This window comes from Acanthochromis polyacanthus, chromosome 7 (genome assembly GCF_021347895.1).
Source record: "Acanthochromis polyacanthus isolate Apoly-LR-REF ecotype Palm Island chromosome 7, KAUST_Apoly_ChrSc, whole genome shotgun sequence".
Taxonomy (NCBI): domain Eukaryota; kingdom Metazoa; phylum Chordata; class Actinopteri; family Pomacentridae; genus Acanthochromis; species Acanthochromis polyacanthus.
Genome location: NC_067119.1, coordinates 34,826,936 through 34,852,252, shown reverse-complemented (window position 1 = coordinate 34,852,252; position 25,317 = coordinate 34,826,936). Strand labels below are relative to the sequence as shown.

The window sequence follows — 25,317 nt, the reverse complement described above, 5'->3', positions numbered from 1 at the left end:
TTCATTCAGAATTTTCGAATGACAAGGGCAACCTTTACGTACATATGTGAGTACCTCTTTGTAACACTCACGGCAAGACACACGTCCGTCGTATACCAGTGGACGTATAGGTCGGATAAATGTGACTTGGCCGTTCAGACTGAAGTCGCATGGCATAAGATCCGTATGTTAATATGTATCGGAATTAGGACCACATATCCAAGTGGCCTGGGTCGCATTTGAAAAAAATCGGATCTGTGTCGTTCAGACCATCATGAAAAGATCAGATACAGGTCGCATAGGGGCAAAAGAAAAAAAAATTGGATTTAGGTCACTTTAGCCTGCAGTGTGAACCTAGCCTGAGAGTACAGATCCTCACAAGGGGGTGGACCTGTCCCCTGCCAGCTAGAGCATAAACTTAAACCTCGGGAAAAACGTTGCTGCAATGGCAGATAAAAAGTGATAACCGCAAAAATCTAGTCAATTCCTCTCTCTCTGGAGTGTGTGGTTGTTTGAAAGAGTGCTCAGTGCTCAACTGGATGATTCTTTCATTAATTTCTTGAGCACAGGTCCACTGCTTCCAGAGACCGTATCAATGAGCCAAGGAACAGGAATGATACTTGGCATTTGGAGGATAGAGGCGGGCACAGGGGACCAACATTTCATTTAAGGACAGAAAGCTCCCAAAGGCCATATAACTTTGAATCACAGCATGTTTCCTGTTAGCCATAGAACATGTGGCCCTTCTCTCACACAATCAATTACAGCTCTGCTGTATAGATAAGTGTCTCTTCTTGCTTTGATAAGACACAAGACATCACTAATGGAGTGGATAGTTTCTGGATCTGAGCCATATATCAACAGGAACAAACACGATGGCTGTGAGAAGCAGGAACAGGTACAATCACTGATACTGAGCACATAGTATCAGTATCAGGTAATTATCTTGCTAGAGGGTTTCCTTCGAATTGTGTCCACATCTTAGCATGGAAATTGGATGTCTGTGCAACCAGAGAGAGTCTAATTTAATCTGTTAACAGTCTACTTGGTGCAAGTTGACAGTCTGAGGCCTTTCAAACAACCAAACATGGATATATTTTGTGTGTTACAGATTCCAAAATGCCACATGGCTAAGTGCTTGTCTGAAAAGCAAGTATTTCAAATGTCCATTTACAGGTCGAATTGCTGGTAGTAGTGCCAAATTCAAGAAGCATCAGTTCCATTCATATTGCTTTGTTTTTACAATGTTTCCTGAATAAAGACTGATGTTTGATTTGCATTTTCTTGCAGAAGTTTCATATCTGACCTGTGTAGCACAGTTTAATTCGACTAGTGTGAAAACTTTCAGTCAAACTTTGACAACAATGAAACAAACTGACCACAACCATGTGAAACGGAAGCTTGACATCTGCCTTTAAATGAACTTCAGTGGTGGCAAAGAGTGTCTGTCCAGCTCTAAGGGTTAAGACTTTCAAATGAAGGTGTTTCTAGAACAAAAGACAGCCATTGATGTTTTTCTCCACCGATCAGGATCAAAGTGATGAAGTGATGAAGACCCTATATTTCACCTGGATGAGCAGGTACTCCATGTATAAGGGCTATAGTCCATGAGGCTGGATCGATTCTGGTCCAGGGTGAATTGCCCCACCTTACTCTCTACTTCTCACTTTCCTGCCTCTACCTCTGACTGTCTATCCAATAAAGCCAGGCAGGCAGGCATCCATTCATCCATCCATTATCTATACACTGCTTATTTCTCATTAGGGTCATGGGGGGCTGGAGTCTATTCCAGCAGACTCTGGGTGAAAGCAGAGAACACCCTGGACAGTTGATTTAAGATAAATTCACTTAACAAGTGACATTTCAGCAAGATGGAGGAACTTGTTTTAAGACAATGCATCTTAAATATCTTGTTAAGTCAAACAATGATCTTGTTTTAACCCTTGTGTTGTCCTGCAGATCAAATTAACTCATTTTAAAATTTAAAATGATATTTTCACAGTGAAAAATTCAACATTTTAAATTTTTGGGGGAATTTTTTTGAACATTTTTTTGGTAAAAAAAAAAAAAAGTTAAAAAAAATGTTTCTTTAACAACATTCAGAAAAATGATTGAAAATGATTGATTTTTCCTGAATGTTCTTAAAGAAAATATTAGTACTTTTACTGATACATATGGAATCATTTTAGATATTTTTAGGATTTTTTGGAAGATTTTTACTCAGTTTTTGAAAACATTTACAATTTTTAGATTTTTTTAATTTTTAAATTTGTATTTCTTGCCAAATTTGGTGATTTTCTTTTTTTTAAAAAATTAAAACTTTTAAGGGAAACTTTTAAGGATTTTTCTTCCTGAAGATTTTGCAAATTTTCAGACATTTGGGGAATTTTTTACTGATTTTCATTACATTTTTTTTCAGACAAGGCAACAATATTTTTTGGTGCCGTGAATGAGAACAACAGGAGGGTGAAGACACCTAAGCTTGACAATCCTGGTAAAGTGTAGCTTAAAATACATTTTCCCAGCTAATTTTAAGATCTCATTATTCCAAATATCATATCTTAGTTCTAGAAATCTTACCAAGCCATTTTTCACTTGTTCTACTGGCAGATTTTTTCACTTACTTCAAAGTAAAAATTCCTTGAAATAAGTTTTTTTTCTTGCTTTGAAAGGAGCATTTTTTTCCAGTGTATCACAGGGCTACACATAGAGACAAACAATCACACGTACAGACAATTTAGAATCACCAATTAATCAGCATGTTTTAAACTGTGGGAGGAAGCTGGAGAACCTGGAGAAAACTCATGCATACACAGGGAGAATATTCAAACTCCATGGAGACAGATTCTGGGAAGGCAGGGATGCGAACCAGGGATCTTCTAGCTGCAAAGTGAAAGTGCAAACCACCAAGCCCCAATAAAAGCAAAAATGCGCAAAAAACTTAGGTTTAAAATAACTCATTACAGGTGTAAATACACCCTTAAGAAGCAAGACAAATACCAATAAAAATATCTCTCATTCTTTTTTTATTACTGTGTATGTGTGTTGCCAATACTCACCTTGCGTTGAACACAGCAGGTATATGGAACGCCACAGGCTAGAGGACCAGTACCATTGCAGAAATGGTACTGATTGACTCCCCAGTCCTTATACTCATCCCCTCCGCAACATGAAAACTGGAAAACAAAAAGAAGAAAGACAAGCAAATTAGGAAGCATGACATAAAAACAAAAGAAAATCTAAAATTAACAGACAAAAACAAGACCAAGTTCTTTCAAATCTTTCAAAAAACAACACACTGAGAGTGGACCTCTCCTTTCCAATCCACATCTGTTGTGCCTCAGAGTCAAGCCAAAGCTCACTCATCATGCTGCCTCACTTACACCGCCCACCTGCCACCCTACTTTGTCCCCATCCACCCTCTAACTCAGAGAGAGACCAATTATCCTTCCGTACATCCAATTCCTTCAGAAATGTGAAGTCACTGTATCTGCAGTAGAAAGCAGGTGGTCACATGAAGACTACAAAGTTTCTGACCATCAGTTAAAGGCCCATGACAGAAAAAATTCAATCAGGTATTAAACATCTTATGACCTTTCCTACACAATGACATCTTTCTCTCTGTGACTGCCTGACCACTGCTGCATGCTGTTACATCAGGAACCACACTGGCTGTGCAGATAAGACATTTTTATAAACAATGGAAAAAGTCAAAGTACAGACACAAGCTGAGAAGCAGGGTTTACTGCTCTCTCTACAGAAGGTAGAAACTGCTAAAATGATAGTTGAGAAGCAACATTATTTCTCCCACAATCAAAGATTAAACACCTATTATAGCCTATGTTTTGGAAGTTCAATAAATAATGCCACTGAACCTGTGGAGATTAAACCTCAGTGGAACCGATGCTAGCGCCAGTTTTACAGTTCTTGTACACATAAAATAACAAGAAAAGCACTCAGAGAGCGCAGTACTCCACCAAGGGTGCTCAGCTGATGTATATTTCCGATGGATGAAATCTTTAATAAAAAATGACCTTGCGCTGAGCACAAGCATGTGTTATGCATGTGCATGTTATGTATTTATACCAAATTGCGTGTAAATCACTCTTATAAACGTGTGCTGATCAGTTTATCACTTTTGGCAACCCTTTGTTTTTCTACTGTCAAAATAATCATTCCCTCCATGCTTTTATTGTAAAGGCGTATTTTTAATGTTGCAGGCTTTTATTTTGTAACCATTCCAGTGGCACAGGAAAGAGGTTTCTTGACATGACGAAGAAGCTGACAAAAATGTGATATTGTAGGTCCAATTACTCCACATACTGCTACTATAAAGCCAGACACACTTGAAAAAAAAAAGCCATAAAGCCTACAGTGCTTGTCCTGATGAACATCATCAGTATTTATGGTCACAGGCTTTTCTGTTAATGGGTACTGTGTACCAACAGAGAGAAAGCATCTGTGAAATGGTAAAGCAAATTAAGTGCTTCCAGAGTCCTCTAGATAACCTCTGGCTGGTACAGCCCACATCTTTTTTATCCTTCATTTATTGATCACATCATACCTCTATATTTACACCAATACCCGCATACAAATTATTTCTAATATATTCAAATGAATGTCATGTCTGTCAATGTTTTCTACGTAGGATTATAAACTACCTTTTGCTGCACGTAGTCCAAGATGTTTTTGAAGTCGAGGTCATCATAATAGTGTTTAATCCCTTCTCGTATGCTACTCTGAAACAAGGCAGACGTCTAGATAAAACAGAGAGAAGACGTAGTTATTGTTAAGGTAACTGACAAACATGATACCAATCAGAAAGCACAATGAGGAAGATCACATCATTGGGGTATTATAAATATGTACTGGATGGCTCACAACGCTTACCTTCTTTCAAAGATGAGAGCTGCGGTGATTGCAATGGCCTGGAGCAGCAGCAGCACACAGAGAACACAGAGGAACTGTGGAGGGACAAATACAACAGGTTCATAAAGCATTCCAACGGTAGATAATTAGCACTAGTGCACCAGCACACTCACAAAATTACTTCTGCCCTTGCTTCTCGAAGGAGACGGTCGCATTTTTCCTCTCTCCGTCTCTATCTCTGTTCTCTCCCCCATATCCTCATGTTTCTGCTTGCTGCATTTTTGTTCGTCTCGTCTGACTTGGAGCGATCTATTGGCACTGGACCTTTGAAACACTGATCATGGAATTGATTAGCTGGTCTCTCAACGCGATTGACAAGATTGTCGGCACAAAGAACACGGGCTTAGGGGAGCCTACCTGCCCGGATGGGAGTTTCGCCTCTGGTTATGTGATCGACGCCTGGGGAAAGTGGAAGGGGATCATGTGTCCTGGCACCCCTATCCGTGGAGGATGTGGAGGATGTGGAGGATATTTACATATTCGGATTTATGATGACAGGTCTGCTGATAATTGGTTGGATTGTGGGCCTGAGCTTCTGGAAAATTAGGAGGACCGCAGAGAAAAACAACGTCTAAACTCTGCTGATCCTTGCAAACGATCGGATCAAGGCTGCTGGTGACCGGACTGTTGATTTGAATCGGAGAGTGGATGCCATCAGGGTGAGAATAGCCATAGCTGAGGTCTAAACAAGTTGAGAGTAGCCAGGGGAAGGTCAAATTGCTTCTTCTTCCCCTGACTAAACAAAAGTATACTGATAATATTTTGGTGCCCCTGGAACAATAAACTCCTCTGGAAGTTTTTCATGGCCAAGAGATAGCTCTCCTAAACCCTCCCCACTCCCCCAAGGACACCTGTTGACTTCTGGACTGGTCCATCCAAGGACGTCTCCATGGCAACCTGCTGTGTTATCGCTTCCACCCGCGAACTGAGACACCGGAGGTCTGGGACGGAAGGAGATTGGCTACACGCATACACGGACACTTACTCACATTCACACACACGTGCCCTTTTCCCCCCTCCAAGGCCGCCTCCGTAAAGCTTTCCACTGCGATGCACAGGGGGTAAGAATCCGTGTCCAGCGTGCCACCTTATGGCGCAGCAGCTGCATAGGAGACTGACCGCTGTGAGGAGCCACCCGTCCATCACCCCTTATCCTTATCCCATCTGACCTTGTCTAACGTCATGCTTTGACTGTTGCGGGCTTGTATTTTTTAAGGTTCCCTTCTCAAATTGAATCTCCCGACTTGGAGGCTACATTTGATATAATGAACCTTTTTTTTTATTCATTTTACCCTCTGCCATTATCCCATACCCTGATACAGATGTTTGTTTTTCTTTTTCCTCAAGACAGGCGCGCTCTGGGAGCTGTCACCTCCAGAAATTCTCTGATGACACAGCCATTGTTGGGTGTGTGTCTAATGGGGACAAGCTGGACAGTCATCTCTGACTTTGTCGACTGGTGTGAGCGAAACCATCTGCAGCTCAATGCCAGTAAGACGAAAGAGATGACCATCGACTACTAGGAGGAGGGCACCTCAGACTGCACCGGTGAACATCCAGGGTATGGACATCGAGATAGTGGACTCATACAAATACCTGGGTGTTCACCTCAACAACAAACTGGACTGGTCACGCAACATGTCCTGTACAAGAAAGGCCAAAGTCGTCTCCACCTGCTGAGGAGACTGAGGTCCTTTGGAGTGTACAGGACTCTGCTGCGGACATTCTATGACTCTGTGGTAGCGTCTGTTATTTTCTATGCAGTGGTCTGCTGGGGAGCAGGGAGCACTGAAAGGGACAGAAAGAGACTGAACAGATGGTCAGGAGGGCCAGTTTTGTGCTGGACTGTTCCCTGGACTCCATAGAGGAGGTGGGTGAGAGGAGGATGTTGGCAAAGCTCACATCCATCATTGACAATCCCTCTCACTCACTGCATGACACTGTGATGTCTCACAAGAGCTTTTTCAGCAGTAGACTGAGACACCAAACCTGCAAGATGGAGCGCTATCTCAAGTCATCTGCTATAAGACTTTATAACATCAGCATCACTGGCTGATGTTAAAACAAAACTGGACTCTATCACATTGGCTTTTATCACATAATCTGCAGTTCTTGTATTATTTGAGTCCTCTTGTACTCCACATCATTCCATAAGCCACTTTTTCCATCCTACACTCCTGAAAATATTGTGATTGTTATTATGATTATCATTATATTGTTGCTTATTGTTGCTTATTGTTGCTCCACTGTGTGATACAATGCTGCTGTAACATGGGAAATTTCCCTGGACAAGGGGAGTAATAAAGGATTATCTTATCTTATCTCCCAACGGTGCTGCAGCCCGAGCTGCCATTGGCAGGACAGCTCAAATGAAATTTCATTGTATATGAAAGTGTGCAACGACAATAAAGGTTGACTGATTGATTGATTGATATTGGTACAAAGAACAAGTCAAAACATTGTAATTTGCCAAAATGGGTGTGAAAATGACCCAAGTGTTCAGTTAATTATTTTCAAAATACCAAGGAGACAGTTTAATGGATCAGTTTTAGCTAAAATAATCCTGTGAAAATTACAGTCCTTTCTCTGCTTTACTCAACTTCTCATACCTGGTGTGACAAAATACAGATTCCACCATTTAAAAGCAGACACTAAAGTTTAATAGCCAAAAACAAAGCACAAAACAGATAGCAGCTTCCAAACTTTAGTTTTTGGCTTCACAAAAAAAGCCCTAAGAATAAAGCTTGCTGGGTTTGTCTGGTGAATATACCAGTTCAATCACGAGCAGTGCACAGCCACATCACTAAACCCTTCTATGAGAACCCTCCAGAACTGTCTCCCTGCAGCTGAATCAGTCGCAAACAGGGCTAGCCAATTAATTAATTAACATGATGGTGGACAAAAATAAACTTCTTGTTGGTGTGTTCTCTGAAGGTCAGTGTAAGCACATGGCCAAAGATCAGTTACAAGGAAAAACTTGTGTTTTTGTAGTCCCAGGAACTACAACAGATACATCTGCTCCAAAGCTGATTTTGTTAAATACAGCTTAACTTTCACTCATAATATATAGTATATAAGTTCTGTCTTATCATATTTTCAGGATATAACTTGAGTAAGTACTTGACAGCTGTGTCATTCCAGCAAAAGTAAGCACTGAATCAGATTCTGTACTGAGAAATAGACAACAGTGAAGAACTCGATTACAGCACAGACTTTCTTATAGCAAACTTAGAATCCCATTTTGTTTAGCTACAGCTAATGAGACGGTTACATAGTGACCGCATTAATATCCATTTGAGCTCTTTCTGTCATTGGCAAATGCAACAGCTGTGCTTTTGGATTTGTGGAGAAAATGGAATCTAAGGTGATCTGCACTTTAAATATTTTATCAACTGCTGCTATTATGCAATGTCTAAATATACAGTCACCTCCAAAAGTATTGGAACAGCAAGTTCAATTCCGTTGTTTTTGTTGTATACTGTAGACATTTGGGTTTCAGATAAGAAGATGAATATGACACAAAAGTTCAGAATTCCAGCTTTTATTTCGTGGTTTTTTACATCTAGATGTGTTAAACAACCCAGGACAGAGAAGCTTTTCTTTGAACCCACTCACTTTTCAAGTGAGCAAAAGTATTGGAACAGACATTATTAAATTAACTTAAAGTGAACAAGACGACATGGTCATCAATATCCCCCGCCACATGTGATGTCTATGAGTCTATATCCAAAATGGTGATCAAGGGCCATAACTGTTAAATATTATCGCACAGGTCTCATTTTCGAACTTGATCAAGGTGTCCATGGTGTGAAGCTACACTCTAACTTTCGTATTCCTAGCTGTAATAGTTTCCGAGAAAAGCTGTCCCCTTCATCTCGGACGGACGGACGCACGCACGGACGGATGGACGGACGCACGGACGGATGGACGGACGCACGGACGCACGGAGGCCAAACCTATATCCCCCTTTTCCACTTCGTGGAGGCGGGGGATATTAATAACATTTAATATTTGGTGACATAACCCTTACTTGCAATAACTGCATCGAGCCTGCGACCCATTGACTTCACCAGGTTGTTGCATTCTTCATTAGAAATGCAGTTCCAGGCCTTTACTGCAGCCTCTTTCAGTTCTTGTTTGTTTCTGGGGGTTTCTCCCTTCAGTCTCCTCTTCAGGAGGTAAAATGCATGTTCTATTAGGTTAAGGTCCAGTGATTGACTTGGCCAGTCCAAGACCTTCCACTTTTTCCCCCTGATGAAGTCCTTTGTTGTGTTGGCAGTGTGCTTTGGGTCATTGTCTTGTTGAATGATGAAGCTTCTCCCAATTAGTTTGGATGCATTTTTCTGTAAACTGCCAGACAAAATGGTTTTGTAGACATCAGAATTCATTCTGCTGCTCCCATCATGAGTTACATCATCAATAAAGACTAGTGAGCCCGTTCCAGAAGCAGCCATGCAAGCCCAAGCCATGACACTACCTCCACCATGTTTCAGAGATGAGCTTGTATGTTTTGGATCATAAGCGGATCCTTTCTTTCTCCATACTTTGGCCTTTCCATCACTTTGGTAGAGGTTAAATCTTGGTCTCATCACTCCATAAAACTTTGTTCCAAAACTTTTGTGGCTGATCTCTGTACTTCTTTGCAAAATCCAATCTGGCCTTCTGATTCTTTTTGCTGATGAGTGGTTTGCATCTTGTGGTATGGCCTCTATATTCCTTCTCTCGAAGTCTTCTTCTAACAGTGGATTGTGACACTTTCACCCCTGCCCTGTGGAGGTTGGCAGTGATGTCTGACTGTTGTTTTTGGGTTTTTCTTCACAGCTCTCACAATGTTTCTGTCATCAACTGCTGTTGTTACCCTGGGCCGACCTGTTCAATGTTTGTTGCTCAGTACACCAGTAGTTTCTTTCTTTTTCAGAACATTCCAAATTGTTGTAGTGGCTATGCCCAATGTTTGTGCAATAGCTCTGATAGATTGTCCCTCTTCTCTCAGCTTCAAAATGGTTTGCTTTTCTCCCATAGACAGCTCTCTGGTCTTCATGTTTGCTTAACAGAAAATGCAGTTTTCACAGGTGAAACCCAAAGCCAAAAACAAGAACTATTTAATGTCTCTGCAATCGATCTAAAAGGCAACACCTGGGCAACTAGAAACACCCATCAGTCACATGTTCCAATACTTTTGCTCATTTGAAAAGTGGGTGGGTTCAAAGAAAAGGTGCTCTGTCCTGGGTTTAACACATCTTGATGTAAAAACCACGAATTAAAAGCTGGAATTCTGAACTTTTGTGTCATATTCATCTTTTTATCTGAAACCCAAATGCCTTCAGTATACAACAAAAACAACGGAATTGAACTTGCTGTTCCAATACTTTTGGTTGTGACTGTATGCATTTCTCAGGTTTGATGTATGTGGCAATTAGTATATTTACGTAAAATATACCCACATACACATTTAAACACTTATGTTTCCAAATGTATTTATTTTAATATTGTGTGTTTTATTCTACATTACCAGCCTGATTTTGTAACTAAAGTGACAACTTGAACTGCATAAAAAATAAAAGACTGACTCCGAACTCTACACTGAAGTCCAAAACCCATCGGTGAGTTTAAAAGGCTTTTTATTGACAAAATTACACCAAGTGTTATAGCAACAAACTGTGAAATTATTAAGAATTGTAAGATTTTAAACTCGTGATGGTTCTTGAACTAATCTTGTGTGACATTTGTTTTTGTTAGGGAAAACGACCAAATCAGGATTACATATTCAGATATTTCATCAAAATCACTTTATTCGAGTCACGTGACCTGCAAGGACGATGGCGGCTTAGCATCTTAGCTCCCGCTCCCATTCCCCCGTTTTATTAAAAAAAACTACCTTTAAAACAGTTTATTTCATACTCTCGAGCATGCAGTGACAGCCACAACATCCACCCGAAATGATGCCAAAACCGAGAAAATCTATCAGACCTCCCGACCCAGAACGAGAGTCATCGGATGACGGCGACGGCGTCCAGGAAAGCACGCTAGCTGCAATGCTAGAGACGGCTATGGACAAACAACGGGAGTTCATGGCTACACAGTTTACCGGGTTAAATGGGAGACTCGACGAAATAAAAGCTGAACTGTCTCGTTGCAGTAAGGATGTTGCGAAGTTGCGGACTGATTACAGCGATTTCCGTAAAAGAGTTGAGAAGACGGAGAAAAGCTCTGAGGCATACAAAGCTAAGCTTGAAGACTACGAAGCTAAGCTAGCCGATTTAAAAGACAGAAACCGGAGGGACAATGTGCGTATACTGGGCATCCCCGAGGGCGCAGAGGGTTCCAATACTTCTCAATTCATCTCTACAAATCTTCAGAAATGGTTCCCTGATCTGGGCGAACAGAGGATGGAAATTATGCGGGCTCATCGTATCGGCCCCCCGGCAACAGCTAACCGAGGTCCCCAACCGCTGATATGCAAGATGCTTCGCTTCACAGACCGGGACAAGATCCTTCGTGCATCGCGGAAAACACCTGTCAAGCTCCAGGACCGAGATATTCACTTCTCAGCCGACTTCAGCAACTATACGGTAACACACCGCCGGACTTTTTCGCCAGCCATGGAGGAAGCAAGGAAACAAGGATTCCAGGCCTTTCTGCTCGACCCAGCCAGGCTCAAGCTCATCCATGGGCAGAATCAACACATATTCGCCACGAGCACAGAAGCTGAGGATTTTCTAAACATGAAACAGACGAGTGGAAAGGACTGAAACATCACCAGACGGTAACATACCGGGTGAACCAGGCGTAAACTAACCGTGACGTCACCCGTTGGTTTCAACAGCGAGAAAATGAAGCCCGGATTTTGCTACTTCCTGGTCGCCGTTTTGGATTTTTTGGAGCCAGTGATGTAAAAAGCGTCATCAAACAGACTGGACCGGAGAGCAACTAGAGGCAGGATTAGCTGAGAACTCTCTTATCCCGCCCACGTTTTATCGCAAAGGCTTCTGTTGCTGTCTATCAAGTATAGCCACGCCCTCTGGCTCCGCCAAATTTAACGATTTATTTAAAATTCAGTATTGATTTATTTTAAGATCGGCCACCTGATCTCTCATTTTGACCATGAAAACTAACAGGAAAAAATCCTGAGCTGTAGAAAATCAGTCTATCAAATTTTATTTTTTCCAAAAATGAATTGGGGTCTATGGAGCAAAAGCTTTTTGGAGCCAACCCTAGCGGACGGCGGGATATTGCAAGTTTTTGAAACTTCCGGGTTGGCTTCAATTCTGGAGCCAGATGCTACGTCCACTATATATACAGTCTATGGGGTGAACATGCACAACACTGATGGCTGGATTTATTGTTAATTTAATTACTTTTTTCAAGCCACTAAGCAATAATATATGTTCATTGTTAATGAGAAAGATTGCAGTTAAAATAAGTCTCTTGTTGTTTTGATAGATTTTTGCCTTATATCCAGTTAATAATACATACAACATATGCATATATATATATATATATATATATATAGACACACACGTGGACAAAATTGTTGGTACCCCTCAGTTAAAGAAGGAAAAACCCACAATTCTCACTGAAATCACTTGAAACTCACAAAAGTAACAATAAATAAAAATTTATTGAAAATTAAATAATCAAAAACAGCCATTACTTTTGAATTGTTGATTAACATAATTATTTAAAAAAACAAACTAATGAAACAGGCCTGGACAAAAATGATGGTACCTCTATAAAAGATTGAAAACTATTTGACCAGAGTGACATGATTAACTCAGGTGTGTCATTTAATTGACATCACAGGTGTTTCCAAACTCATAATCAGTCAGTCTGCCTATTTAAAGGGAGACAAGTAGTCACCCTGCTGTTTGGTGAAAAGGTGTGTACCACACTGAACATGGACAACAGAAAGCGAAGGAGAGAATTGTCCCAGGACATCCGAAAAAAAATGATAGACAAACATCTTAAAGGTAAAGGCTATAAGACCATCTCTAAACAGCTTGAAGTTCCTGTGACAACAGTGGCTCATATTATTCAGAAGTTCAAGACCCACGGGACAGTAGCCAACCTCCCTGGACGTGGCCGCAAGAGGAAAATTGATGACAAATTGAAGAGACGGATCGTTGGAATTGTATCCAAAGAGCCCAGAGCAACCTCCAAAGAAATTAAAGGTGAACTCCAAGGCCAAGGTACATCAGTGTCAGATCGCACCATTCGTCGTTGTTTGAGCCAAAGTGGACTTCATGGGAGACAACCAAGGAGGACACCACTGCTGAAAAAAACTCATAAAAAAGCGAGACTGGAATTTGCAAAAATGCATGTTGACAAGCCACAAAGCTTCTGGGAGAATGTCCTTTGGACAGATGAGACCAAACTGGAGCTTTTTGGTAAGGCACATCAACTCTATGTTCATAGACTCAAAAACCAAGCATACGAAGAAAAGAACACTGTCCCTACGGTGAAACATGGAGGAGGCTCAGTAATGTTTTGGGGCTGCTTTGCTGCATCTGGCACAGGGTGTCTTGAAAGTGTACAAGGTACGATGAAATCTGAAGACTATCAAGGCATTCTGGAGAGAAATGTGCTGCCTAGTGTCAGAAAGCTTGGTCTCAGTCGCAGGTCATGGGTCTTCCAACAGGACAACGATCCAAAACACACAGCCAAAAACACCCAAGAATGGCTGAGAGAAAAGCGTTGGACTATTCTAAAGTGGCCTTCTATGAGCCCAGATCTGAATCCCATTGAACATATGTGGAAGGAGCTGAAACATGCCATTTGGAGAAGACACCCATCAAACCTGAGACAACTGGAGCTGTTTGCTCATGAGGAGTGGGCCAAAATACCTGTTGACAGCTGCAGAACGCTCATTGACAAATACAGAAATCGTTTAATTGCAGTGATTGCCTCAAAAGGTTGTGCAACAAAATATTAAGTTATGGGTACCATCATTTTGTCCAGCCCTATTTCATTAGTTTGTTTTTTTAAATAATTATGTTAATCAACAATTCAAAAGTGATGGCTGATTTTGATTATTTAATTTTCAATAAATTTTTATTTATTGTTACTTTTGTGAGTTTCAAGTGATTTCAGTGAGAATTGTGGGTTTTTCCTTCTTTAACTGAGGGGTACCAACAATTTTGTCCACGTGTGTATATATATGCATATCTTTCTGTTTTGAAGTGGTTTAAACACCTGAACTTTAAAAAGTTGATATCATTATATTATTTGAGTTCATCATGGACGTTGAGCGGCTTTAAAATTTAAGGTAGTTTATTGTAAAAACTGTCATTGTTTGACAGATCTTCTTTCAGGGGGGACGGGTGGGTCTGGTGTGCTGGCGCCCGCTTTCTCAGTGCCAAGTGCCTGATGTTTTTTGGGGGGGGTCATTTTTTCTTTTTTCTGGGGGTGTTGTTAATGTTTTTGGTTTTTGTCTCACCGGTTCCACAGGGTGAGTTCAAGGGGTTTTGGCGACAGGGATGTGGGAGGAACAAGATCTTCTTACCTTTTTTGTGATACAGTCAACACCATGTCTGATTATGTGTACATTGTAGGTCTACTTACGTGGTCTCATCTATTTAACACAATACATTGTTGCAGCAACAGTATTGCTCAGCTTATCTCAGCCTTATAATTGTGTTATGACAACTTTGCAGTTAGCTAGTTGGAATACGAATGGATTGAATGAACCAGTAAAACGCGCGGCTTGCTTGGACCTACTCCATAGAAACCATATTGATATTGCGTTTATCCAAGAGTCCCATCTTAAAACACTAGTTGTACAGCGATTTGCAAATAGACAATATCACGTGGCAGCCTTTGCCTCTGTTGACTCTAAAACCCGTGGCTCTCTCATTGTTTTGAAGCGCTCTCTTCCCATAACCATACTTGAAAAATTTGGCACTGAAGACGGCCGCATCTCTTATATAAAGTCTATAATTGCTGGCTGTAGAATAGCTTTTATATCAGTATATGCACCCAATCAACTTGAACCCCTATTTTTCACTGCGCTATCTGAGATCCTAATAGAGATGCATGACTTTGCTATTATCATGGGCGCCGATATGAATGCAGTTATAGACCCAGTCTTAGATCGCTCGGGCCCTGCGTGTCACTGTTCTCATTCTCAAAGCTCTTTATCAACCTCTTTATCTAAATTTATATCTGACTTCAGCTTAATTGATGTATTTAGGGTTATTAATCCTACAGTTAGGCAATACAGTTTTTATTCTAATAGACATAAAACGTACTCACGCATCGACTATATTTTGACTTCTAGCTCAATTTCTGAAATACATCATGCAGCAATCTCTCCCACTCCATTATCTGACCACAGTATTGTATTAGCTAAACTCACCCTACCGAACACACCAACTAAAGCAGCTCGCTGGCACTTTAACACAACTCTAGTCAAAAATGAAGAATATTGTACTTACTTTAGGTCAGAGTTTAGCAAATTTGTGGCTGAGAACATTGGCTCTGTAGGGGACCCTAGAATATTTTGGTATGCACTGAAGGGATGCATCAGGAACATTTCAATAGCTTTTGCTTCACATCTTAATAAATCTCGATTGGCTAAAATAGATGATCTTGAAAACAAGCTTACTTCTTTGGAGCTACAACAACAACTCTCTTTCTCTGAGGCCAGGAAACAATCCATTGAAGTAACAAAAACTGAACTCAACTCTCTGCTCAGACTAAGAGCTGAATTTCTAATCCATAAAACTAGAAGAACTTATTATTTCCAGGGCCCTAGACCCAGTCACCTTCTGTCACTCAGGCTTAAGCAAAGTGAGAAATTTACTAACATAACAGCAATCAGATCTGAATCATCCCAGACCATTTGAACAGAGCCAAAAGCCATTAATGAAGAATTCTCCAAATTTTACTCTGACCTCTACATGTCTGAAGTTAACTTAGACAAGGACAAATGCAATGAATTCATACAGAGGGCAAATCTTCCAACTCTAAACCAAGAGGAAAAAGATGATCTGCAGAAACCCATTTCACTTGAGGAATTAAAGAAGGCCATCCAGAGGATGAAAAAAGGGAAATCACCAGGGTGGGATGGTGTGCCGCCTGAATTTTATCTATTTTTTTGGAAAGAGTTGGGTCAGTTCATGCTCGATATGATCCTTACAGCTGTGGATAGGGGCTCATTTGACAGGGACGCTAATTCCGCTATCCTCACCATCCTCCCTAAACCGAATAAAGATCCCTCCCGTTGTGGAAGTTACAGACCCCTGTCACTTTTAAATTCGGAAATTAAAATATATGCCAAAGTCCTGGCCTTACGGTTAGAGACACATATGACTAAATTAGTACACCATGATCAAACAGGCTTTATAAAAACACGTCAAGCTTCTGATAATATGCGCAGACTTCTACATGTGTTATATTTTGCTCAAGATATGGAGTCATCATGTGCGGTTATGTCTCTGGACGCAGAAAAAGCTTTTGATAGGCTTGAATGGAATTATCTTTGGCTAGTATTGGAAGCATTTGGTCTGGGCATTAACTTTATTAACATGATTAAGGTACTTTACTCCAACCCTTCAGCTATGGTCCTCTCAGTAACATTATATCATCATCTTTTCCAATATTAAGAGGATTTCGTCAGGGGTGCCCTCTTTCTCCCCTTTTGTTTGCTCTCTCCCTTGAGCCCCTTGCACAGAATATAAGGCGTCATCCATTTCTCTCACCTATATCTTTCTGCAACACCTCACACCATATATCACTATTCGTGGACAATATTTTATTATACATAAATAACACATCAAAATGTACTCCAATAATATTAGAAGTATTTGAGGAATTCAGTACAATCTCAGGTTACAAAATAAATTGGACAAAATCTTTGCTGATGCCCCTTAATTCTCTCTCTGATGCTGCCTTATTGCCGATGCATATACCAGTAGTTAAGACCTTTAAATACCTAGGTATAAACATCTATCCCTCCCTATTTTCTACTTCTAACAAAAATTTCCTTGGTATAATGAAACAGGTGGAAGCAGATCTGGAAAGGTGGACTCGTCTCCCAAACTCCTTACAAACGCGCATGTCTATTATTAAAATGGACATCCTCCCGAGAGTGAACTTTTACTCTAATATGATACCCCTTTCACCACCGAGAGGTTATTGGGATAAGATGCACAAATTAATATCGAAGTTTATCTGGGGAGGAGGACGTCCACGTGTCAAACTAACTACTCTTCAACGTAATAAACAGAATGGAGGTCTAGCAGTCCCTAATTTTAAATATTACTTTTGGTCATATGTGCTGCGGCCACTCTCTATTTGGCTCGATCCCCGGACATCAACATCATGGAGACCTATAGAAGAACAATTAGCATCTCCTCACCGACTTCAAGATTTAATTCATTCAGGGCTTTCCAGTAAACAATACAAACATAAGCTAGGTCCTATTATGTCATTCCTTATGACAGTATGGCACTCAGTGGGGAGGGCGACGGGCTCTGCGCTAAAGTGGCATAAACAAAGTCCAATATTCCACAACTATTCTCTACTAACTGGAGGGGTACCCTTTTCCTTCAGAGAGTGGAGTGACAGGGGAATCAATGTTATAGCCGATGTTTGCAATGATAGGGTCTGAGAGCATTTAACGATCTCCAAACTACTTATAATCTCCCAGGGGCGTCCTTTTTTTTGTATTTACGCCTTCGTTCAGCGATGCGAGCCTACGGTGTGCCCTGGGGTATTTCCCTTCCCACAAACGAACTACATAAGTTGTTAGATGTGGGAGTGAAATCGAGAGGCCTGGTCTCTACTCTTTACGCTTTTATATTAGAACCCTCCTGTGGCCCTCTGGCTGTTCACCAAGTGTGGACCAGAGACCTTGGGATTCCTAGTGATGAAATAAGTTGGTCTAATGTATGGGACAACCTAGACAAAACATCAAAAAATCTCAACCATAAACTCATACACTTTAAATTCATACACAGAATGTACCTTACTCCGAGGAAGCACTATTACATGAAACTAGTACACTCCCCCATTTGTGATCTGTGCTCTTTAGATCAAGTGGGATCATTCTTACATATGTTCTGGGAGTGTCCGGATGTGGCGTCCTTTTGGAAGGCAGTATCGTTTATATTGTCAGATTTGCTGGCCATAAATATACCATGCTTGCCGAAGGTGCTGCTTCTCAATGACACCTCATCACTGAACCTCTCTTCCACACAAAACCATATGTTACTAGCAGGGCTAACTGCAGCTAAGAAAATGCTAGCTTTACGCTGGAAACCCCCCTACACACTCACACGCATCCAGTGGCTGCAAACATTACTGAGCATAATATACATGGAGTTGTCAGTGGCAAGGATGCACGGGGCGGGTCAGAAAACAATCAGTACCTGGACCTCTGCGGCCGCAGCCGTAAAAGATTTACTGGCATGAGGGATCTGTATGTCTTATGTATTCAAACTGTAACTTTTTGCTCATCTACGTTCTAATTCAATAAATAACTATTTCTGCATTTTTGTTCAGTTAAATAATTAATTTAGTATTTTTGTGTGCATAGAATGGGTGATTGTTTGTGAGCGCGTGTATGCGCGTGTATGTGTGTGGATGTATGTATGTATATATATATATATATATGTGTGTGTGTGTGTGTGTGTGTATATATATCGGTGTATATATGTATGTATGCGGTATGTATGTATACATATACGCTTTTGTTTCTGTTTTTTGTTCTTTCTACCTCAACTTACTAATTACGAATGAGACCAGGATATGGTGTGCGCACTATTATGTACTCTTTGAAACTACAATACAGACGATCATGGGAGGGAGGGAATGTCGCAAATTGGGGGGGGGGGGGGGGTTCATCTTTAAAAATTGTTGAGAAGGAAGTGCTTGTAATTTGTTGTACCTCTGTCATTGAATTGTTTCATGCTTTTCTTTTTCTAAATAAAAATAACTGATCACAAAAAAAAAATCTCTTTATTCCACAAGCGTCATGTAAAAATTAAAAATAAACCATTTGCTCTAACCAGATTCTGTAGAAATCTTCTGTAGAAAGGACTTCTACAGTTAAAACAAAATATAAATCCATCATGAGCAGAACTGTTCTCATCTTACTGTTCTCATCTTATGTAGTTAAACTTTGGATTTCTTCGGAGCAAGAGAGGCTCAATGATGTCAACAATGAGTAAATTTAATTTTGGTGACCGATGTTGGGCATCATGTTTATTTTGTGTACCTATTATTCCTCTTGATACTATCACAACATAAATCTATTTCAGCTTGTTCATACCACATTTGTTTAAGCCTACTAAGAAAATATCATGTATTGTTTTCCCCCTGGAATTACAAAGAATGGATGACGCCAGTAAGATGAGAACAGTTCTGCTCAGTCCACAAATCCATTAGTGACTCAACTGCAAAAAACAGACGATCAGTCACTTGACAAAACATCTCTGACTTTTCAGCTGAACTGCAGGCTGTGCTTACATGGAACAGTAAGAGACAAGGATGGCAATGAATGAAATGTAGTTACTAAAATATCTATAGTATGTAGAGCCACCATTTTTTCCCAGTACTGGCAACACCTGTGGGCACTTGAAAAAGTTTTGGACACACTGATTCACTGATTCTAAAATTCTGAAATTGGGACGGACAGACAGACAGACAGACCTCAAAAGTTTGGGGTCACCCAGACAATTTCATGTTTTCCATGAAAACTCACACTTTTATTCATGTGCTAACATAATCACACAAGGGTTTCCTAATCATCAATGAGCCTTTCAACACCATTAGCGAACACAATGTAGCATTAGAACACAGGAGTGATGGTTGCTGGAAATGTTCCTCTGTACCCCAATGGAGATGATCCATTAAAAATCACGTAGAATAGTCATTTATCACATTAACCATGTTTAGACTGGATTTATCATCATTTCAAGTTATTTTAATTAAAAAAAATGCTTTTCTTTCAAAAATAAGGACCTTTCTAAGTGACCCCAAACTTATATATATATATATATATATACACATGTTACAGGCGAAATTAGAATCCAGGCAGATTTTAAATCCGCCTAGGCAGAATTAGAATTTTGATTTTGTCTAGGCTAGATTGAAATTTGAAGGGTTTTGAAAATATGCTCTGTTAATGTAATTATTTGTTTTCCCTAAAATTATGTACCTTGAAATTTGGTTTTAGATACAAGGTAAATAATTTTAGAAGTAATGTCAACTTTTGTCCTCAACACTTGGCAAAATAAACAGGGAAAAAATTATGCTGTCAAAGTAGTTTCTGGGTTGTTTTTTTCATATGCTCTATACCAAAATCCTGTTAGAGGGTTAGGGTTATTCTTTCTAATGTACAGGTTATTGATATATCAAGATTGAAATCTGTACAACAACCATGGTAGGATTTGGATTTCGCCTAGGCAAAATCAAAATTCTAATACTGCCGAGGCAGATTCTAAATCTATATATATATATATATATATATATATATATATATATACACACGCACGCGCACACACACACACACACACACACACACACACACACACACACACACATATTCTTTTTACTATACAAAGAGTAAAGTTTCAAACAAACTTTGAAAACAACTTCTCCTCCTCCATCATCCCTACCATGTGCAGCAGGGTCTTGTTGTCCCTGAGGGATCCAACCATGCCCACCACTGATACAGTGAACATCACCAGCCCCAGCAGGATGAGCACCACAGCAGGAGCCAGGAAAAGACCCTCCAAGGTTCGATTCTTCTGCCTTTCCACTTCGGCATACACTCCCACACAGAGCACACACAGACCCATCAGCTGGGGAGAGAAAGCAATGCAAAACAACAGAGTGCTTATGAGACAAATTCCTTAGTAGAACAAGTAGTGCTGTTTTATTATCTATATATTAATTCTGATGTCTTTCCAGGAGTGGTAATTGTGTGGAGACTGACATTATAGATACTGTTAACTTCAAATGATCTTTAATTCAACACTGTTCAGTTGGTTCAATATATAGATTCTGTAAAAAACAAACAAACAAACAAAAAAAACAAACATCTGCACTCAACTAGCAAGTGTCCAGGCTTTTTCCTGCCTCCCCAATCTCAGTTGTAACAGAGTCCAACCTCATACGACCCTCTACAGGATAATGACAATGTATCTAATACATGGACAGATAACTGCATTTAAAACACTGTTATCCTTTTATTTCCTTTACTCTTCCTCCTGTTTCCGGCATTAAAAATTCTGAGAGTTGCGATGCTATTTTAGGTCAAACTGCCCTGAAAAATGAAATGTATGTGAAGTGACAAGTTTGAATTAAAGCTGCAAGCAGCGATGGACGGGTCCTCGCATCCACGCTGGTCGGCGAATCCATGCACGTCCACCAGGTGGCACTGTGACTGAGAGTGTGTGCCAGCCTCTGAATCACATCTGGACCAGAGTTTAATCACAAGTAAAATTTCAGCCAGATTGGAGCATGTTCAGACTAGTTATACAGCATTTCCTGCCCATCCACCACCAGGTGGCGCTGTAACTCAGAGTGTATTTCAAACAGTGGATGTGATGAGGGTTGGACTCTGATCACTCATGAAAAGTTTCAGGCTGATTTGACCATGTAGAGGCCAGTTGTACAGCATTTCCTGTCCATCCAACAGGTGGCGCTGCGACTGAGAGTGTCTGTTGGCCTGTAGATGTGATCAGGATTGGATTGTGATCACACATGGAAAGTTTGAGGCAGATTGGAGCATGCAGAAGAGAGTTATACAGCAGTTGATGTTTCATGGCAAAGCATCAAAACTCTAATGGTCGCCATGGCCGCGCCATTTGGATTCTGGTTAAACTTTTGATAACTTTTCATCACCAAGTCCTGCTGTGTGGACTGACAAAATTTCAGGTGTCCTGGAATTATCCCCTTGGAGGTATTAACTCTCAAAAATGAGAAAAATCATCAAAAATCTCACAATTAATCCAAGATGGCCGACTTCCTGTTGGGTTTAGGACATGGCTCCAAGAGGCTTTTTTGTGCGTCCTGATGTGCTCTATAAGCCTCCCAAATTTCATGGATGTAGGTGAAACGTGCTGGGGGGGCTGTTTGTTAAAAATACTGTAGGGGGCGCTATAGCATGTGCAGTGCCGAGATGCATACGGTGTCGTTCCTTGGGTCGATGGTGATGTGTGTGGTAATTTTAGTGAGCATTGGAGTATTTCTAACCTGTCAAACAGCACTTTGTTTTGCATGGCGATATTTGGTTGCTACAGCAACAGCGTTGCATGAAATGTCACACCCTTGACAGTGTGGGATTGTCAAGAGGTGAAGACTCGACTGACCAATTTCCAGCATGATATCACCACGTTTGGGGCCATTGTACCTGAAAATATAAGACCTTAAACTTACTATTACCAACAGGTGGCGCTATGACTTTTTCAAAATTTATGAGTGTGGATGTGTTCAGACTGGACCTGGTGTCCATCATGTGAAGTTTGGGGCAGATAGGATCTTGTTCAGCTGAGATATGAATCGTTAAATTTTCATGGCGAAACATCGAAATTGGTTTGGCCGCCACAGACACGCTCTTTGATGACAAGTCACCATTTTCACTGGGATGCATCATCAATGTGTTCAGCCTGTTGTCACCGCATTTGAAGTGAATATGATCAACCGGGTAACAATAGGGCATGAAAGTGTAAAAGATGTCTATTTCCTGAAACCACAAGGTGGCGCTATGACTGTCAATGGATATCCCTATGTGGATGACATCAGGACAGGACTGTCATCATACATGTAAAGTTTCAGGCAGATTAGAACATGTTGAGAAGAATTAGACAGCACTTCCTGTTTCATGGCGAAGGATCAGTTTTTTGAGGCTCCGCCATGGTCACACCTTTTGGCTTCTGGTTGAGTTTTTGATAACTTTTCATCAGAAAGGTCTGGTGCATGAACTGGCCAAATTTCAGTTCTCTCAGACTTATCCACTAGGACCTATTAATTTTGACAAATGTACAGCAAATTCAAGATGACCGACTTCCTGTTGGGTTTAGGGCGTGGCTGTGATTGACTTTTTGGTGTGTCCCGATGTGGTGCATATGCCCACCAAATATTGTAGCTGTAAATGAAACATTGTGGAAGTTGGCCTAATGACCACTTTTTCAATTTTGCAGGTGGCGCTATAGAGCCATTTTGCCACACACATGCGCAACTCCCATAAAATATCAAATTTTTCGCCAGTCCTGATGTGCACGCCAAATTTCACGAGTTTTGGTTTATGATAAGGCCCCCAAAAAGGCAATTCATTTGCCGGGAGAAATTAATTTTGACAAATTTACAGCAAATTCAAGATGGCCGACTTCCTGTTGGGTTTAGGGCGTGGCTGTAATTGACTTTTTGGTGTGTCCTGATGTTCTGCATATGCCCACCAAATATTGTAGCTGTACATGAAACATTGTGGCAGTTGGCCTAATGACTATTTTTTCAATTTTGCAGGTGGTGCTATAGAGCCATTTTGCCACGCACATGCGCAACTCCCATAAAATATCAAATTTTTCGCCAGTCCTGATGTGCACGCCAAATTTCACGCGTTTTGGAGTATGATAAGGCCGCCAAAAAGCCAATTTACTTTACGGGAGAAAAAAAAAATAAAAAAATTAAAGCTGCAAGCAGCGTTGAACGGGTCCTCGCATCCTTGCTGGTCGGCGACCCCAAGCATTTCCACCAGGCAATGCTACGACTGAGGGTGTATTTAGGCCCATGAATGTCACAAAGGCTGGATTATGAGCACACAGGTCAAATTTCAAGCAGATTGGAGCATGTACAGGCTATTTATGCAGCACTGTGTGTCCATCCACCAGGTGGCACTATCTCTGTGACTGTATGTTGGTCTATGAAACTCATCAGGACTGGACTCTGATCAAACATGTAAAGTTTGAGGCGGATTGCAGCGTGTACAGGGGATTTACACAAGACGTCCTGCTTCATGGCGTAACATTAAAGTTCAGCTGCCCGCCATGGCCACGCCCTTTGAGTTTTATCAACAATTTTCGCAAATATGCAACCTGAAGACGTGTCTTCTATATTTTCCCAAATTCAGATGTTTTGGAGTTATTGCCTGTGAGAAATGAATTGTTGAAAATGACCAAAAACACCAAAAATCTGACATTTAATTAAAAATGGCCGACTTTCTGTTGGGTTTAGAGAATGACTCCAAGAGACTTTTTTGTTTGCACTGACATGCGACATTTGCATGCCAAATTTCATAGTCCTAGGTGAAAGTCTCTGTGGAGGCTATTTTTTAAATGCTGTAGGGGGCGCTATGGCACATGCTGTGAATGTAATTTAGTCTGTAAATGTGATCAGGACAGGACTGTGTTTAATCATGTGAGGTCTGAGGTAGATTGGAGCATGCAGAGGATAGTAAGATACCACTTATGTTTCATGGCGAACCATCAAAATTCTGGAGGTCGCCATGTCCACACCCTTTGACTCTGGAAGAATCTTTTAATAACTTTTGATCATAACATCGTGTTGTATACCCTGGTAAAATTTGAGGTCTCTAGGAGTTAACCCCGAGGAGGAGTTCGCTCTCAAAAATTAAAAAAATAGAGAAAATATATCCACATAATTCAAAATGGCGGACTTCCTGTTGAGTTTAGGGGATGGCTCCAAGAGGCTTTTTTGTGCATCGTGATGTGCTCTATATGCCTCCCAAATTTTGTGGATGGAGGTGAAACGTGCTGCCGGGGCTGTTTATTAAACATACTGCAGGGGGCGCTATAGCACATGCCCTGCAGAGATGCATACAGTGTTATTCCTTGAGGGGACAGTGATGTGTGTGTAAATTTTGGTGAGCTGTTGAGCATTCAAAGCCTGTCAAAAAGTACTTTGTTTGTCACAAAAACAACGCGTTGGCACGGCAACAGCATTTCATCAAATATCAAAATCTTCACACTGTGGTATTGTCTGGGGGTGAAGAATCAGCTGACCAATTTTCAGAATGATATGAAAAAGTTTGGAGCAATGGTGTGTGCAAATGTAATTTCTAAACTTCTTGTTACCAATAGGTGGCGCTATGACTTTTTCTAAAATTTTCACCGTGGATCACCTCACACTGGGCCTGGTGTCCAGCACATGAAGTTTGGGGCAGATACGATTAGAATTTGCTGAGATATAAACATTTTAGTCGTCATGGCGAGACATCTAAATTCGCCGCGTCGCCACAGACACACCTTTTGATGACACGTCACCATTTTCACTGTGAATCATCATCAACATGTTAAGGTTTATTTCACCACATTTGCGGTGAATCTGAGCAAGAGACAAAGAATAATAAATCAAAGTGTAAAAAATGACATAGCCTGTTGACAGCAGGTGGCGCTCTGACTGTGAATGGATTTCATCATATGGATGTGATCAGGGCAGGACTCT

The 25,317-nt window shown here is 40.7% G+C and overlaps 1 protein-coding gene across 1 annotated transcript in view; it reads right to left on the bottom strand.

Annotated features, from left to right (window-relative positions):
- zgc:110329 (uncharacterized protein LOC550500 homolog) overlaps positions 1 to 25,317 on the bottom strand; it is a 48,105-nt gene that overhangs the window by 8,192 nt on the left and 14,596 nt on the right. The window contains 4 exon segments of the mRNA XM_051950723.1: positions 3,039 to 3,155; positions 4,641 to 4,736; positions 4,866 to 4,943; positions 20,529 to 20,714. Coding sequence (XP_051806683.1) covers positions 3,039 to 3,155; positions 4,641 to 4,736; positions 4,866 to 4,943; positions 20,529 to 20,714 — 477 coding nt within the window.